Genomic DNA, 19,129 nt, shown 5'->3' with positions numbered 1-19,129 from the left:
CTAAAATTCTGAAAAAAGTTCCATCTGCCTGGTCATGTTTGCCCTTTTCATCCTCAATTATCCTCTGCAAATCCTTGATCTGGTTCAAAGAGTTAGCCCTGCCTAGTTGCTGCCAGTTTACTATTCGGTGCCGACATCTCTTTAACTTTGTGAACAGTTTGTACATCGGAGAACCCGTTGCTTCTTCCTTCCATAACTCCTTCAAAATTTGCACTACTTCTTCATTTTCACACCATCTTTCTTGAAATTTAAACTGTCTCCTTGCCTTCCTCTGTATTATATCAAAGTTTAGCAAGATAGGTCTATGATCTGAACCTTGGTCAATTAGATGCATAATCCCAGCTCTTGGATAGTCCTCCAACCATCGGATTGAGGTTAAGCATCTGTCTAATCGTTCTCTAACTAACATCCCTCCAAATTGCCTATTGCTCCATGTGAAATGGTCTCCCTCAAAGCCCAGGTCTACCATACCTCCGGCATTAATAAAATTGTTGAAACCTTGCATGGACGTTGTTGACTTCGGTCTTCCACCCTCCTTTTCCTCCGGTGAAGATATAGCATTGAAATCACCCAGTACCAAATAATGTTCCCCAACTGAGTCTATTTGGTCTAGGATGATTCTGTATTGTAAAGAACGCTGGCCATCTTCGTTATGTAGGTGAACCCCCATCAGGTCCCATGTTTTTTGGTTACTCTAATCTTGCAGTCTCCAATGAATGTAAAAGTTTTCATACTTTATCACTGACACCTTTACCTCGTCTTTCCATGCAGAACCAGCCCCCCTGACAAACCTTGAGACTCCACACATCTCACGTTTTGAAGCCCCAACTTGTTGCACTGTTCAGTCACAAACGAAGTGTTGTTTTTGGTTTCGAAAAGAAACAACACCTCGAGGGAATGAGATCTAGTGATCTCTTGTATGTTGTGAACTGTCAGGGGTTTCCCCAAACCCCGACAGTTCCACATCAATAGCTTCATCCCTCGTTGGGTGCCACTTGAGGGTTGGAACCCTGTCCCTTCAAACTTGAGCTCTCCTCATTGATGCATTGCTTCTTCACATTCTCTGTATCCTCCCCCCCCCCCCCGTTCTCTGTTTCTCTCCAATATGCTTGGTTAATTTTTCACCAGGTTTTCTTGCCATATGCTTTAGTTTCATTGACCTTTTCTTGCTAGTATCTGCAGAGAAACTCTGACCAATTTGAAAGCCTGACTTCACAGTTTCTCTCAGACCCTCCAATTCGCCATTCTTACTGTCTCTCGCTCCTACAGACCCATTTTCCTCTTCTACCTCCTTTGCTGCCTGGTAGGTGATTAGTTGCAAGCTTAGAACCAAATTCCGACCCGACTTGCCACACTCCCCTTTTCTCTGACTTATTTCACCATTACCATTTATTGAACTGCACACCTCCTCTCCCTGGTGCCCCTATTTTTCCTTCACTGACAAGCTAGCAAAGCTCTTCAGCAAGCTTACTGGTGTTGGGCGGTTCAGGGTCTCTCTTTTGTTGATCTCCATTCCTTGAGCATTAGGGTTAACATTCTCCTTTTGTTCCTCCACTCGCCAGCCTGTTTGCTCCGCCTTCAGCCAACCTCCCCATCCATCTTCTTTTATTTCATCCTTTACTGTATCCTCCAGGTAGTTGTTGCACATTCTCCGTTCATGTCCTACATAGCCATAATATGTACAGAAGCATCCTAAGCATTCATATTTCAAAGAGATCTCCAGCACCTTCTTATTTGGTCCACCAATTTTCAAAACCCTTCTCAATGGCCTTGTTACATCGATCCGCACCTGTACTTTAACTATTCGCGTCTCCCTGCCTTTCATTGAAAAGATGGCAGCATCCATAACTTCACTTAGACTTCCCCCAAGCTTTCTTCCTAACTCTTTAGTTTTATAATGTTCTGGGATTCCCCACATTTAGACCCAGATCGGCATTATTACCAGATCATCGTATTCTCCCACTGTTTCTTCCTTCCATCTTGTGAGGTTAATGATAAAGTTTTTAAACAGCCATGGGCCTCCTCTTTCTATTCTTAGCACATCGACTTCTTTTTCAAAGAAAAATTGAAATAAATTACCTCCTAGTTCTTGTACTTTAAAGCCTTTTGGGTGAGACCATATTTCTCTCATAGCTCCTTCAATGGTTCCAACAGTAAAAGCTCGATCCGCCAGAATTCTACCAACGAGGCTCTTTGAACAGATCTGGAGACTTTCTCCTATCTCCTCTTCTCCAAAGACTATAATTTCTTCTTCATCCATATTACCCTTACCACGGTCCTCCATTACCTCTTTTTAGAGACACTAACTTGGATGATAAACTCTCTGAGTCCAATATAAAATCAGACCACAAGATGAATACTCTACTGAGTTGTAAAAACCCTAGCAGAGTAACAATTTGAATTCGAAATTCGAATCACATCTATTACTCTCTCTTAATAGCAAAAAAAATGTGATTTCTAATCTTTTACTTTTTTTACTTATATTTCTTTTGTTCTCGTTTATAAAATTAATAATGAAAAATCATACTTTATTTCTTTAATTATTAAAAAAAAATTAAGAGTAATCAGATGGTCCGATTACAAGAATCAAATAGTATACAAATCGGACTGCGTACTGAACTTCACCTGGCGTGCGTACAGGCTACAACGCCCCAGCGTTGGCTTTCTTGGCTTCCATTGTCACCCTCCTTCCCTCCCATCACTTTCACTCTCACTTGACACTTTACTTTCCTGAAAGAGCTGCTTTTCCAACCTTACTACTCTCTTTATTTTCATTCATTTTTGGACCAGCAAGGCAGTAGAAAAAAAATTCAAAAACAATACCAAAAAAACAAAAAATAAAAGAAGTAAATAACCATAATTTTATATTGTTAATTATCTTAGACATCTAAATTATATAAATTTTTATTATCAAATATTTTAATTTAATAAAAATAGTAGTGATAATATTAGATTTTAGTAAAAATATTATAATAATACTAATTAGAAATAAAATATGTATTATTATTATTATTATTATGGGAGACTGATTTTTATCATGTTTTTCATATTGGAGTCATCCAATGTCAATTAACAATGATTAATGCTCTAATCGAGAGATGGCGGCTTGAGATTCACACATTTCATTTTTCGGTTGGTGAGTATGTTGTGACATTGGAAGATGTGGTGATAATTCTTGGTCTTTCAACAAATGGTCTTTCGGTTACAAGACCGACCATGAGTAGTTTTGAGGTCTTAGAGGCCGAATGCTTGCACCAGTTTGGAGTTGCACCAAGGAAGACGGATTGTAAAGGAAGCTTCATAAAGTTGACGTGGGTTAGGAGTTTGAAAGACCGCTTAGTCTTGACTGATGATATTCACATTCAGAGATACGTAAAGTGTCACAAAATGTTATTATAATTTAGTTTTGAGAAAAGGACAAAGAGGTGATTGACCTTTTGATCTGCAGATATTTAAGTTCTCGAGAATTTGAAAATACATTTAAGTCCCTAATATTTTCAAAACCTAGACATATTGATCCCTCATATTCACTTGGATCTGTCAAACTCAACGAAAAAATCAAATGTGACTCTCGTTGTACTGACCTGGTTGATACGGATGCACATGTGAGAGAGTTTTTAAAATTGAACAAATTAGACTCAAGGATCGATATGTCCAGATTTTGAAGAGGTCAGGGACTTAAATGTATTTTTAAATCCTCAGGGACTTAAATGTTCGCGGACTAAAAAATCAGGGATCGATTTATCCTTTTTTCTTTACTTTTTTTATAAATTTTTATGTTATCGGGTACCTAATTATCCGATCCGAACTAATGCGTTCTTAATCGATTTAGTTTGGTTCGGATACAAAAAAAATGTAAATCCGAATCAATTATAATTCAATTGGTTCGATTCTAATTTCACCCCAAACTCGAACCAACCTGACCTGTAAACACCCTTAAGTCTGTCATTGGCCAATAGGTTGCTATATGCACATGGCGAAATTCGAACATTGGCCAATAGGTTGCTATATGCACATGGCAAAATTCAAATTTTTGACACGTACTTAAGCAGACAAGTGAAATGACCAATCGACCAAACTAAATTAGTTTAGTGTGCTCTATATATACCAGTGCTTATGCACTCTTGTAATCACCTTATTTGTTTGGGCATAAAGCATTCTCTCTGTTTTCCTTTCTCTCCGAACTTAGTTCTCATGTAATCTCATGCACGTTCATATTTCATTATGGAATCATCAAGTCTGGACGAAAATCCAAGATTATTTTTCAAAAATCTCCAAGATGAAGATACAACAATTAAAAATCCAATTGAAATCAATCCAAAAACAAGGGTATTCAATACCACAGTGAAAGAAAATAAAAGAAAGAAAGCCTAATTCAACAGAGAAATAAAATGCAATGCTCCAATAATGATAGCTCAAACTTTCATCATCTATTTATCTCTTAACTAGTGGAGTATGAAGAATACGTACTCTTTAAATTGTTCTATTAGAATTTTTGCGGTGTTTTTAAAGGTTTTTTTCTTTTCAACCTTAATTTTTTAATTCTCTTCTTATTTTTTTAAATTCTTTTTTCATATGAATCCATTTCTTACAAGTTTTTCTCTTTCTTCCACTCTTTTTATTCTTTTTATCTTTCTCTCATTCTATTATCACATCCTCATTCGTATCATTAACTTAAAATGGGAGTAAATCTATATCCAAATCCAAGGAGCATGGAAGAAGAGGAGGAATTGGTGTTTGTAATAGAGAAAGACTTCTCTAAGGGACTAGAGACATGTATAGAGCTTGTAACCAAGAAAATGTGTGTTGAACAAGAGTTAATTGTTAATCAGAGGGTGGAGGGTGCCAGCCGGTCAATAGCACCCCAAGACCCATGAGAATATTATCGTAGAATTGTCAGAGTTTGGAGAGACCCTTGACAGTTCACAACCTTAAAGGGATTATTCAATCCCACTCCTCTGAGTGGGTTTTTCTTTGTGAAACAAAAAATCAATCTCGACATGTGAAAAAAAATTTAGGGCTTGTGACTACTCTAATTGGCAAATTGTTGGTTCTTTTGGTAGTGCGGGTGGACTTGCGTTGGCATGGAAGGATGATTTTATTCTTCATATTTTCAGTTATTCTGAGTTCTATATTATTGCCTTGATAAAAGATGTCCCTCTTAACAAGGAATGAAACTTTGTAGGTGTTTAATTAAAATGTAATGAGAATATTCGGCTATTCAAGTTCTAAAAATCTCTTTGGTGTTCTCCCAACTTCAAGGTAAATCGGTTATTGTTGATGATTTCAATTCCATTATTGATCAAGTGAGAAACTTGGTGGTAATCATAAATCTCACTCTTCTATTGCTATTTTTAATTCCTTTAATTGAGATAACTCGTTAAACGATTTAAGAATGATGGGTAAACTATTTACTTGGAGTAACAGACGCAAGGAAGGTGAACTAATTCAGAAAAAGCTTGACAGAGTGCTTGTTGATGAATCTTGGTCCCAATTATACTTTCATCCTACGATCTTTAGACTATCAGATATAGGTTTTGATCACGTCCCCTCCTTTTGGACACTAACTACCAACCGAAAAGATCAAAGAGGAGATTCAAGTTCCAATCCCGTTGGTGTGGTGAAGAACAAATTCACAACTTCATCAGCGAGGTCTGGAACTCAGATATAGAAGGTTCAGCAATGTTTAGATTATTTCAAAAGCTTAAATTGGTTAGACACTGATTAGTTATCTGACAAAAAGAACAATGCTACTAATCCTAAAAAGGAGATTGTAGAAGTTACTGCTCTTTTAGAACAAAAATGAACATCAGACATCATGGGAGACACTGAATTACTTGAGATTGAACAACGATTTGAAAAAGCATATTTGGACGAGGAACTTTATTGGAAAGACAAATCTAGAATTAAATGACTGAAAGAAGAAGACCAAAATACAAACTTCTTCCATCAAACATTTAAATCTAGAACCAGAAAAAATAAGATATGGCATTTGTAGAGGGATAATGAGGATATGGCAACAACCAATGCTGATATTGCTAAGATGGCTGAGGACTACTTTAAGAGCATTTTCACATTTTCTAATCAAGCAGATCTGGGACCTTTTTTCATAGACATCGAATCTAAGGTTACAGCTAACATGAACTATAGGCTCAGATGATTTGTTTCATGGAGGAGGTAAAAAAAGCTACTTTTAGTATCTACTCTCAGAGTGCACCAAAAGAGGACGGTATAATGGTTGAATTCTTCCAATTCTACTGGGGTATAGTGGGAGAAGACGTGTTCTGGGTTGTGAGAAGTTTCTTTGTCGGAGGTAGAATTTGAAAAGTTTAACCATACCAATATCTGTCTAGTGCTAAAGGTTCCAGATACGAGTGATATGACTCAGATAAGGCCCATTAATTTGTCCTCTGTTGTCTACAATATCTCTTCGAAGGTACTGGTCCACATACTCCAAGGGTGTATAAATAAGGTAATTAGCCCAACTCAAAGTGCATTCTTAAAAGGTAGACTTATTTCTGATAACATTCTTATAACACACGAATGTATGCACTACCTTAAACAAAAGAAGCGAGGTTTGGAATACGAAATGACACTCAAACTTGATATGAGTAAAGCCTACGATAGGGTGGAGTGGCATTTTCTATGGTTTATTATAGAAAATTTGGGCTTTAAATCGAGATTCATTGACTGGATTTGTCAATTATTGACAACCGTTTCTTACTCTATTATTATGAAGGTCAACCCTATGATTTTTTTAAACCAAATAGAGGCATCTATCAAGGTGACCATTTATTCCCTTTTCTTTTCTTCTATGTGTAGAAGGACTTTCCTTCTTGCTACACAAAGCAGAGAAAAATAGTCTCATTTGGAGAATTTAGATAAATAGAAGATGCCCAACTATAAATCATTTACTATTCACTGATAATTCCATTCTATTTAGTAAAGTCTCGGAAAATAGTTGTGCCTCTTTTCTAGAATTATTGGAATCTTATGAGAGTTTTAATGGGCAAAGAGTTCATCTTAATAAATCAGCCATGTTCTTCAATAATAACACTCCATAGCTGATTAGAACCTCCCTAGCAGTCCAGCTAAATATTTCTCACATAGGTGCACATGATAAATATTTGGATTTACCTTTCCTTGTCAACCGCTCCAAGAAAGTCACCTTCAACTCAATCAAATATAAAATTTTCAAAAGGACACAAGGATAGAAAATGTGCTTGTTATCTAATGGAAGAAGACAGGTATTACTCCAAATAGTTGGTGAAGCCATACCAATATACATATTATCATGTTTTAAACTTTCGGACAGCTTGCCAAATGAAATTCATAGTATTATAACCCAGTTCTAGTGGAGGCAACAATGTTTTAAAAGGCGAATGGTGTAGATTAGCTAGGATAAGATTACTAGGCCTAAGAAAGAAGGCGGACTTGGTTTTAAAGATCTCAGGCTCAAAACGTGGCTCTTTTAGGTAAACAATGCTGAAAAATCGTGACTCAACTTAACTCTCTTCTTTCTAGAATACTTAAAGGTAAATATTTCTGATTTAATTCTATCCTTACAACAGAAATAGGAACCTTATCTTCTTGGGGTTGGTAAAGTATTCTTGAAGGGAGGCGAGTTGTAGAGAAAGACATTAGTAGGAAAGTAAGTGTTGGTAATATCTGAATCTTCAGTGAACTATACCTCCCTCTTTCTTACCCCTTCACTGTTCCTCCATCTGTGGCACTACTATCAAAGAGTTACCATCTGTTACAAGTAAAAGACCTATTTTTGTCAAATAAACAGTGAAATTAAATATTAATCTCAAACCGTTTTTCTCTAGAAATTGCTTAGCGAATCCTCTCCATAACCCTAAGAGAAGATGAAGACACAATCAAATAGGTAATGAATAGATTAAAAACATATGATGTTGCATCAGGGTACAAGATTGCTTACCAATTTTACCACACCTCTATTGAATTTTGTCCGAACTTCATGCAATAGATACCAGTTTGGAGTCATTTATGGAAGTTGAAAATTTCTCACAAGAGTTTGCTCTTTGTGTAAAAATTTCTTCATGGTAAGCTTCTTGTTCTACTTCTCATCCACCAGCAATTCCCATCCATTCTGGCAACTTGTCCAATCTACAAGTCAGCTCCAAAATCACTCATGCACTATCTATTTTTCTGTGGAGACGCTAATCTAGTGTGGAAGAAGAGTCATTTGACTTATCTCATTCCAGACCATAGACGTTCCTTATTCTTTGATTGGTGGAGGGATTCGGTATTACAAATTGGATTTTAAGGAACAAATCCTCAAAGTACTTGACAGGTTTTGATTATAGCTTGGAATATTTAGAAGAAGAGGTGTCAGCGAGTCTTCTAGCATATCTAGAAGTCTCTGAAAAAAGTGCTAGCAACGTCGCTTAAGTTGAACCAGGAACTATCTATTTTACCTTGTGCATAGTGTGCTAAGATTTCTTCTTTATCTACTTTTTTATATTATTTTTTTCTTACAATTTCACCTATCCGTAAATATTTAATTTTTTTTATTTTTCTTATCCTGACTTTTGAATATATATTGTATTTATTTCTGTATTGAATAATATCATTATTATCTTTAAAAAAAAAAAACTTTCATCATCTACTTAACCCGTGTGACCAAAAACCATGTTCTTATTAGCCACATTTCTTTATACGTTGTATTGTATGATGAAATTACATTTATGACAATTTTTTTAATTTAGTACATATCATTAAATATATACTTTTTTATTATAAACATAACATTTTAATTCTCTTATTTTTTTATTATTCATGTTTAATATTAAAAACAAAAACTATATACATAAAGCGTATAAAAAATAGGGTATATAACATTTCTTGCGTAAAAATGCTCAAATCATCATGCAGTTAATAATGATAATAGTTTAAATAACCAAATAAGTGTAAATTATCATATATAATATGTTCCGGATATTTACATAAACAATAATATATGTACGGAGAGAAACATATACACTACCATTCATAAGCTGGCTAAATTCCACTACCATTTATAACAAATAAAGCCAAAGCAAAGTATATTAGAAAGTATATATGTAATGTACTATTTTAATTTACTATAAGTTTCATCCTTACATGATGAAGCAAACTTCAACATAATTACCCTCCCACATATAGCTAAAGTCTTCCAAGAAATCATCACGTGATTCCAAAATGTATGTAGTGGTTGATTCACAAAAATAAATGAAAAACACGAGAAGTAAATTACTGTGCTAACACTCATATATCACAGATGACATAACTAACTCAAACTAATTAAAAGAATATCGAGCATTAAATTACATACACGACTAACAATTTTTTTCTTTGCTCTAAGATATATATATAGAACCTAAACTTTGAGAAAATTGTGATCTCCAATAATAATAATAATAATAATATCTTAGGTTGCAGCTAGGCCACAAAATCACGCAACAATTGATGAGAAGCAAACCTCTTCCGATTTTGCATGTCAATGTTGTTGTTGTTATGATCATAACTTGTTCCTGAATGAGAAGAAGGTGTTGTGGCATTGTTCTTCATTCCACAAAACTCATCATCATTGGTTGCTGCTTCAATCTCGTGATGATGATGATGAATCCTTCCTCCTCCTCCTCCTCCTCCTCCCAAATGCATGTTGTGTGAGGAGAGAAACTCTACTTGTTGGGATGGAAAGTTATTGTTGGTGTTGTTGTTATCACTTGGTGGAAGCCCTAGAGTGAGTGAAACACCATTCCCATGGAACCTTGGAGCCACCAATTGTTGATGGAACCTTCCAATGTCTTCCATGGAGAATGTAGTAGAACCATAACCGCTACCGCTACCCCCGCCACCGTCGTGGTTTTCATTCCCAAAAGAAGCCATCAAAGGGTAACCGTCTTTATTAGGGTTCCCTAATTCAATTCCAAAATTTAGGTGGTTGTTGTTGTTGTTGCTATTTGTCTCTCTTATCGGCTTCATTTCCATGTCCACAGAAAGGATGCTACCTGCTGGAGTAGACTTTAATTACTTTTTTGAAGTACATTATTCATGTAAAGTTATTTTTTATGAGGATAATAATTAAAATAATTTAATTTATTATATTTAAGTAAATTATTTAACATAATACATTTTAATATTTAAGCTATCATTTTAACATGTAAATATCTCTGAATTTTGCATTAATGATTATTTTATTAGAAATATAATTATTTATATTTTTTTTAATAATTTAAATTTTTTAGAGAATTAATTTTATAATATAGTATTAAACTTCTATAATTTAAAGATTTAAAGTTAGATTTTTGTTAGCCAAAAAAATAAAAAAATTTAATATAAAATCAATTAAAAAAACTTATACAAAAAATTCAAGTAAACCTTAAAATAAGGTTTTGGCGTAAGAGAATGTATCAAAAATATATATAACTATTCAAATGTCTTTTGTATTAATTTAAATTTTTGGGAGAAGTGGTTGTATGACAAGTTTTTGTTTACATTTTTAAAATTGTAGGAAACAAATTGTGCGTAAATCAAAGTTTGGGTAAAATACAATTTCTCGAGAAAAAAAAAAAAGGAAAAACAAAGAAGAAGAAGAAAAGAATGGTACCTGGAGAGTTCATAATCTCATGATGAGGATTCCTTAGATTCAATGGAGATGTTGAGATTGAATTGTTGTTGGAATTTGCTGAGATCTCAGTTATTGGAGTAGTGGTGTTTTGGTTGGAGTTTAAGTGGTCAAGTCTAATGACACTACTACTACATGGTGGTTGTTCTAATTGTGATGATGATGATGACCATAATTCCTTGTTTGATGATTCTCTTATTAGCTGCTTCTTCTTCTTGTTGGCGGTGTTAGTGTCATCATCATCATCATCTTGGGAGCCATTATTGTTGTTGTGTTCTTGATCCTTAATTTCTTCTAAGTACATTTCTTCAACCATTGGTTTCCATAGCCTAACTCGGGCATTTATAAACCAGTTTGATACCTGCATGTATGCATTACAAATTACTATGTATGTCACAAACCTTCTAGCTAGTTCTCAAAAACATATTGATATCTTTTTAGATAGTATAATACTTTGAGTATTTATTTTGTTTCGTATATTAGGGTAACATGTATTTATTCACTATTGAATATATAAGATGTGAAATTTATTATATTTTATGTAAATCACATATTGCATCTAGTAAAAAAAAGAGTATGTGTTAATTTATACCGTGAGAAATAGAAAACTAATACGAATAACATATTTTTAGCTACGTAATAATGATCAAATTATCAATTAACATGTGTGTAGAAATATTTTGGTGCTCAATCTCAAAGCAGAAGGGAGAAAAAATCATTTAAACTTTTAAAGATGTAAGATAAAGTGTTAAATAAAACAATAAAATAAAATGTCATTTTTTTAATATGAGAATATATAATGTTCTTCAATATAATGGCGGTTAAATTTGCCATACTAATAAAAAAAATGACTATGTTAGGTATATACCAAAATCAGCAACTAAAGTCAGTCATCAGTATAAAATATGAAATATAAATACACATAAAAAATAAATTAAACCATATATATTTATACAAAAATATATTAATGGTTGATTTTAATGGTTAATTTTAGTGTACGAATAGTATTTTTGAATAACAAAAATTAAAGCTGTTCTAATGGAAAAAGCAAAAGCTTTTATTTGGACATTTTATGCTTCAAAACGGAAGTGTATATAAATCGTGTGAGTGCTCAATATAACTAAACGATGGAATCACTAATAAAATTGCTTCATCGATTGAAATATATATACCTGGCTCCGAGTAAGTCCAGTTTGTCTTGCAAGCATAACCTTATCGGAGTCCTTTGGATAACTGCAGAAGGCCACAAGTAAAAACTCCTACTAAGTTATTGAAGCAAGCTTAGTATCCATCAATGAGAATAGACCACTTGAAAAAGAAAACAAAAATGAGAAAGAAAAAAAAAAGGCTCAAATTATAGTATTTTATAGAAGAAGTTATAACTGGTTTCATTTGAAGGAAGAAATTTTTTTTTTAATTGGACAGACTAATGACTAATCAATTATGGATCGAAAATTTATTTAAAAATTTATTATTAACTAATAAATTACTATATATACAAAACATAATTTAAACTTTCGACAATTGTTTATACGAATGAGTAAGTTAATTATTTTTTTTTTCTTATAAAATACTTAAAATAAAAACAAAACACATTCTATAAAATCAATAAACACGTTTTTATTTTATATTCTGTTCTCTACTTGTCATATCAGCAAATTTTAGTAGTTAAAAGATAATAATATTGTTAGTTAGCACCTTTCTAAGAAATCAAGAAAAGTAAAGTTTTAAATTAATTTGTAACTACAATTGATAATTCAAACGTTTCAATTATTCGTCAACCAATTTTTTTTATTCCTTTCTCACTTTTAGATAACGATTAGTTATAATCAATAATTTAGGAAATCTAAATAAGAGACAATAGCACTTATTTTAGATTCAGGAATTTTTTGTGCTATAATAATAATAATAATAATAATAATAATAATAATAATAATAATAATAATAATAATAATAATAATAATAATAATAATAATAATAATAATAATAATGTTCTATATGTATTTACATTATTATTCAATACACTTAGTCGATTTATTGTTTTTAACTATTAGACGAGAGACAAAATTTAAAATAATTAGAAGAATAATGAGAAGTGCGAAACAAATAGGTTTAGAAATGTAAGTAAAAAAGTAAAAATTTATTTAACTTGTATTTTCAATTTTAATTTTTTTGTTTTTATAATTTTATTAAAAATTAGAACATATAATTAATAAAATTTTATTATTTTTCTATTTTTTCTTCTTTCCTTATTATAAAATACTTATAAAAATAAAAAATCTTTAAAATCAATAAACACAAATTTCTCTCACTTTGTATATGATAAGTTTTAAGTGAAAACTTAGCTGCTGTTAATTTAATGTGAAGTTGATAAATAAGTTGATAAATTTAACTAAATTATCATCTAACGACTCTCATCTATCAATTTCATATAAAATTAACTGCACATGAGTTTTTATATAAGTTTTACTTACGGGTGAAGAAAATGTTCGAAAAGCCAAGCTCGAAGAATAGAAACCGCTCGTTCGGGCAATCCTCTTTGTGGTCTCCAAGCATTGTGTTGTATCATTCCCAACTGTTGAAGCGCCCTTTGTTGCCGGAGATTGTGATCAATGAATCTAAGCCTTGAACCCTCGACTTTAACTCCCATGCAGTTGTCTTCACCTAGCGTCTTGCCAGTCGTTTTGATCTGCAAAGATATTGCATCTTTTAGGCACCGAAATTGCTTCGATATTGTCTTCAATGCAAGTGCTGTGTATGTTCTTGCAGCTCCATAACCAGCTGCTTCCTCAAATGATGACGTCACAATTTGCATTTGTTGCTTGTACTCTCGGTATCTTTGCTCCACCTAATAATTCCAAACACAAATTAAAATTTACATAATTTTCACTGTATAAACAAGAATACCTATTTTTATAAGCGTCATTTTAAAAAAAGTTAAAAATAATTAAATAATTTAACATTATTTATAATTTTACAATTTTATCTTTTTATTATTTACACTTGAAAAATTTTTTTGAAAGGGAGGACAAATCGATGATATTGATATATAGAGTGAATTATCACAAAATTTTTGGTAAAATGAATTTTCAATAATATATCTATATCATATAGGAAGATTTTTAAGTGTACCGTCATATCGGTGTATTGGTGATTTTTAACCGTTGATCTTAATTATATATATTATATATATTTTTTATAATTAAGATCAACGATTAAAAATCACTAAAACACCATCCAGTATGACGACACACTTGAAAATTTTCCAATCATATAACTGCTCTCTTTCATGTTGAGAACAACTAAGAATCTCTATGAAGGACATTCAGCATAGTACGATAGAATGTCATTGATGACTGAAAAGTAAATGATGTTTAATTTTGAGATGGTTTCATGAAGGAAGAAAGAAAATCGGACCCATATAATAAGAAGAAGGCCTCACTTAACTTTTTACAATAACCCCTTGCTCAAATCTCAATCAATAATGGTACAGAGATTTTACATAATCATGAAACTGACCCAAATGGGCCCAAACCAAAAATTATTCTCTGACATTCACCAATTCTAATCAATTTTTTTCTTTTTAATTCTTGTGATCGTTTTCATTTACCCTACACAAAACAAACACACTCTTTTAGGAAAAACAAGTAAAAGAACTTATAGTCACTATTAATTCATGTCAATCTCACAGTTCTCTATGGCTCTATCTATTGCATTGTCGCATTCTCTATTATCATTATTTCTTCTTCGGTTACCCACTTACCCGAAATTAATGGGGGACCCCTTCACAAGTTGAATCATACATAAATTATTTCCAAGAAATTGAACCAACACAACCCGCAACAAATGATAAAAACCAATCCACAGCACAATTACGCGACACTTTACCCACCTTTTAAGATTTTTTAGGGTTCAGCCCCGTCAAAAATTAATTTGTCATTCACTAATGATAAATTGTTGTATATGTAATACAAACTTCAAATTTTCAATACTTAGTTACACATTCTAGTAAATTGACTATTCAACTAATTTAAGTTAATTATGATGATTATTTGATAAATTTAAATGTAATTAATTTTATATAAAGTTAATAACTAATAATTTTTAGATGACAATCAACTATCAACTTCACGTAAAATTAATTGTATCTAAATTTTACAGTTAAGATATAAAATAAGCATTTAGAGATTAGTTAAATAAAAACAATTATAAATTCATGTGTATCCAATCATTAAACACATGCATGTAGCTTATTATTAATTTATTATTACCTCATCAAGCATGGTAACAAGCTTGGACTTATTCATATGAAGCTCTTGTCTTTGAGCAGTGTTGAGTTCACTTCCTTGCTTGTTGTCACCACCACTATTTTCACCGTCGCCCCCACCACTTGATCTATTATCATCACCGCCACCATCAGACGTGGATTCAACATTTTTATTCCCTTTCATCTTCTCTTTATTGTTGGAATAATCCACCTTATTATCGTTACCCACGTTAACGGCTTCATCAAGAAGCTCCTGTGCCACTTTCAGAAACTTGGATCCAAGTACAACACTTTGTATACTACTATTCAAAGCCCCACCGGCGTTGGCAAAAGACCTAAACGGAAGTTGTTGAGAGGAAAGACTAAGTGACAACCCTTGCGGATGATGATGGGATTGATGGCCTCTCGCTCTATGAAATCCCATTTCTGTTGTTGCAGTTGTAACTGTATGTTCCGAATAGTCACGGTTATTCGGAAGAACAGTCACGGTTGCTGCAACAACAGAAGAAGAGGAAGAAGAAAGAGCGGTTTGATCCATGATGGATCCCCAATTGTAGTGATGAACACGTGGTGTGGGCCCCACAAAGCCATGGAAGCCGGAGATCTCATTGCCACCGCCTGCAGGTCCTAGGATATTATTTGAAGCAACTCCGATAATTTGTTGTTGGGGCGGCGCGTGAGTGAGACTTGCGAGGTTGAGCGCGTGGGGAGTAGTAGTACTATTGTTGGGATTGAGGAAGAGCATGTTTGGTGTTGGATTTTGTGCGGTGTCAGAGGAGAAAGGTACGTAGTTGTTTGGATTCATGAGAAAGAGTGTCTGCAATCCCCCTCCTTCTGCGGAAGATTGATGATGATGAATATCCGAACTGCCACTGTTGCCGCCATGAAAGTACGTTGCCATCTTTTTCTGTTCTCTGTGATTCTTCTTCTTCTGTACGGAAAGCCAGACAGAGAAACAGAACCTGCTGTGACATGATGACAATAACAACAATCATGATGGAAAAAAAAAAGATATTAATAAAAAAATCTTTTTTCTTGCTTGTTTATTTGCGAGTGTAAATTTATATGTAATTTAATTAAACTGATCAAATTATTTATCAATTTTTAGCTATTAATTTTATACAAAGATAACTGTATTTTATATGTGTCTTGATCTGTGCACACACCTTAGCTTGGTTTCGATTTGGCAACACTACAAGTAGTGTATGATTAGAATATTAGTAGTTGTGTTCTTGGATCTCATCACTTCTTGTGGTACTTGCAGATCCTGAAAACCAATCTAACATATTAAAGAATTGAAAAAGTAGTAGATAAGAAGAGAGAAGGTTGAATTTTATATATGTGATTCATCTTGTGATTGATGAAAAAGGAAGAAGCAGTTGAGAAGGGAAGGTGTCCGTACCATTTTGTGAATGGGAAAGAAAATAAAGAAGCGTGGTGATTTGAGGATTGAGAGGAAGGTAGAAAGGTGCTATCTTAACTAGACAAAGTGTCCATCTCTCTCTCTCTCTCTCTCTCTCTCTCTCTCTCTCTAATAAAGCTATCCACCCTTTTATTCCACACAGAGAGATTCAAGGTTTCTGCTCTCTTTCCATACTTTGATAGATAATGTAGTCCATGTGTCTCAACTATTCCCTAATATCTCCTCCAACTCTTTTTTTTTCTGATTTTATTATATATATTAAAAGAATATGTATTATTAAAAGAATTTGATTAGTTTATTATAATAAATTTGATTATTATGTTGTTAAATATAGATTATTCTTATAATTTATTAATTATTTTATTAAAAAATATATAAGTTAATATGTATAAATATATACAAATATACAATAATTATTTTCTATGTTCATGAAATGTTTTTGAAATTCTTTATAAATCTATAGGATACTAATACTACTTTTTGATCTAATGTATGTATAATTTAAAATTTGTTTTCAAATTTTAGAAATAATTTTTTTAGTTTATTATGAGACACCTGATAATTTCAACCACATATATTATAGGAGTATTTATATTCTGGTGAATTCTACCCAACCCCCTCTAAAATAACATGTAAGTTACCCTTCATGATGTGTCACATTTTAATTGGTCATTACTTAACTATAGTTGGGTTATTTTGTAATTTATTATTTGAGATGGGTAATTGTATAATTTCTTAAAATATTAAAATTCTACCCCATTAATTGAAGCACGTTCTCACGCAATTTCTTTCTACAGTGCATCATTTCTTAACGGGTCGTTGAATTCCCATGGCTCGTAACTACCCTGTTCTTCCCAGTATAGCCACCGCGGATTTCATTGCTATCTCTTGTCTTCTCACTCAATCCCCCTTTTTTTTTTTTTTGCCATGAATCACCCATTACCAACATCAACAACATTAATGGTTAGTTCGGTTATTAAATTTTTTCATTAAAAAAATATATATTTATTTAATTACAAGATGGAATATATATTCATATTTAAAATATAATATAATAAAATAAATCTATTTTAAACATGTATTTTTTTGTGTGACTATTTTAAACATGTATTTTATATTTATATCCTGAATATCTATATAATTTGCTTTTGTATTTAAAAATTTTAATATTAACTATTTTTTATTTAAAATATCATTTTTACATTAATTTTTAAATTGGTATATTGGTCTCTTCTTTAAGATTATACAAAAAAGATTTTTCATAAAAATAATTTATTTAATCATTAATTAAATAATAAAATATTAATAAATTAAAAATTAAAAGAATAAAAATACTATAAAAATTACTTGTAAGAAAGTTGAATTTTATCATTTTAAATTTGTGTTATTAATTTTAACAATTTATTTTTTTTAAATAATTTATGTATGATAAAAGATATGTTTACTTGTTTAGAGTACAAATTTTATTATTATATTTGTATATTCCTGATTTTAATTATACTTTTAAGTACTCTTAATAGATTTATTTTATTATATTATATTATATTTTACATATGAATATATATTCCATATATTATTTTTAATGAAAAAAATTTAATAACCAAACTAACCATTAATTATATTGGTAAGGAATGATCCATGGTAAAAAAAAAAAAAAAGAGATTGAGTGAGAGGACATGAGATAGCAATGAAGTTGGTGCTGACTATACTGGAAGTCGGGTGCTGACTATACTGGGAAGAACGAAGAAGTTACAAGCCATGGAAATTCAACGACTCGTTAAGGAATGATGCACTGTAGAAAGAGATTGCGTGAGAACGTGCTTCAATTAATGGGGTAGAATTTTAATATTTTAAGAAATTATATAATTACCCATCTCAAATAATAAATTACAAAATAATCCAACTATAGTTAAGTAATGACCAATTAAAATATGACACATCATGAAGGGTAACTTACATGTTATTTTAGAAGGGGTCGGGTAGAATTCACCTTATATTCTACCCTAGTAATTTTCTTAATTTGTTTTAATACTAGAACCATAAAATCTAACACTAAGTAGTAGTTACTTAGATTGTTTATATGTCATATTTTATTAGGGTTAATAATTAAGGGCATTATATATATGCAACAGATTTTGCGTTTAACCTGCTAATTAAAAGCTGTTGGGAATTAATTTTTTACTCCCAACATATCTATGTCAAGAGTTAAAATCCATATAGAAAAATAAAATAAAAAATTGAAACCAATATTTTCCATACAACAATTAATCAATATTTTTTATTTTAATTTTTTCTTTCTTTGCCTTAATTTTTTCGTTTGCGATTTTATTTGCCAATAAAAAGTAATTAATTTTTAACAAACGGAGACAAAAAGTAAATTTTTCGGCGACCAATGAAATTTTTGGATGAAAATCCTCTAAAATAAAAAAATTGATAAAATGATGAGTTAATTATTTTTAAATTAATATAATAAAACACACATTTTATCAAATAATATATAATTAATGGTGATTAATCCTTCACTTTATTACGTTACTAATAACTTTGTCTCTTTACTAGGTCCAAATTCGAGATTTTTATACAGACTTCTATGATGTCTTTGATTATCAAGTTATCATGCATAAACTACCTACAAGACCATTGTCTTCCTCTTGCCACCTATGATAGCACTTTCAATAAATTGCCACTATTTACTGTGTTAAAATTTTCTTTTCATTAATAATAATAATAATAATAATAATAATAATAATAATAATAATAATAATAATAATATATTTAAATTTTAATATACACGCAGTTTTACCTT

The 19,129-nt window shown here is 31.7% G+C and overlaps 1 protein-coding gene across 7 annotated transcripts; it reads right to left on the bottom strand.

Moving 5' to 3' along the window:
• Window positions 1-9,083: 9,083 nt before the first annotated feature.
• LOC112737460 (BEL1-like homeodomain protein 1) lies at window positions 9,084-16,552 on the bottom strand. 7 transcript variants are annotated; one of them, XM_072211300.1, is made up of 7 exons: window positions 16,303-16,552; window positions 16,067-16,167; window positions 14,905-15,865; window positions 13,108-13,481; window positions 11,806-11,866; window positions 10,616-10,994; window positions 9,084-10,016 (listed from the first exon to the last, which is right to left on the bottom strand). In XM_072211300.1, exons 3-7 carry the CDS (start codon window positions 15,799-15,801, stop codon window positions 9,445-9,447), a joined length of 2,283 nt encoding a protein of 760 aa, XP_072067401.1. In that variant the 5' UTR covers window positions 15,802-15,865; window positions 16,067-16,167; window positions 16,303-16,552; the 3' UTR covers window positions 9,084-9,444. The 7 variants fall into 7 exon arrangements, with proteins under 7 accessions (XP_072067401.1, XP_025643157.1, XP_025643161.1 ...); XM_025787372.2 differs by having other exon boundaries at window positions 9,084-10,019; window positions 14,905-15,862; XM_025787376.3 differs by having other exon boundaries at window positions 14,905-15,862.
• Window positions 16,553-19,129: the final 2,577 nt, after the last annotated feature.

Source organism: Arachis hypogaea, chromosome 13, assembly GCF_003086295.3.
Source record: "Arachis hypogaea cultivar Tifrunner chromosome 13, arahy.Tifrunner.gnm2.J5K5, whole genome shotgun sequence".
Lineage (NCBI taxonomy): Eukaryota > Viridiplantae > Streptophyta > Magnoliopsida > Fabales > Fabaceae > Arachis > Arachis hypogaea.
The sequence above is the reverse complement of the archived record's forward strand: the minus strand, read 5'-3'. Positions and strand labels throughout refer to the sequence as shown.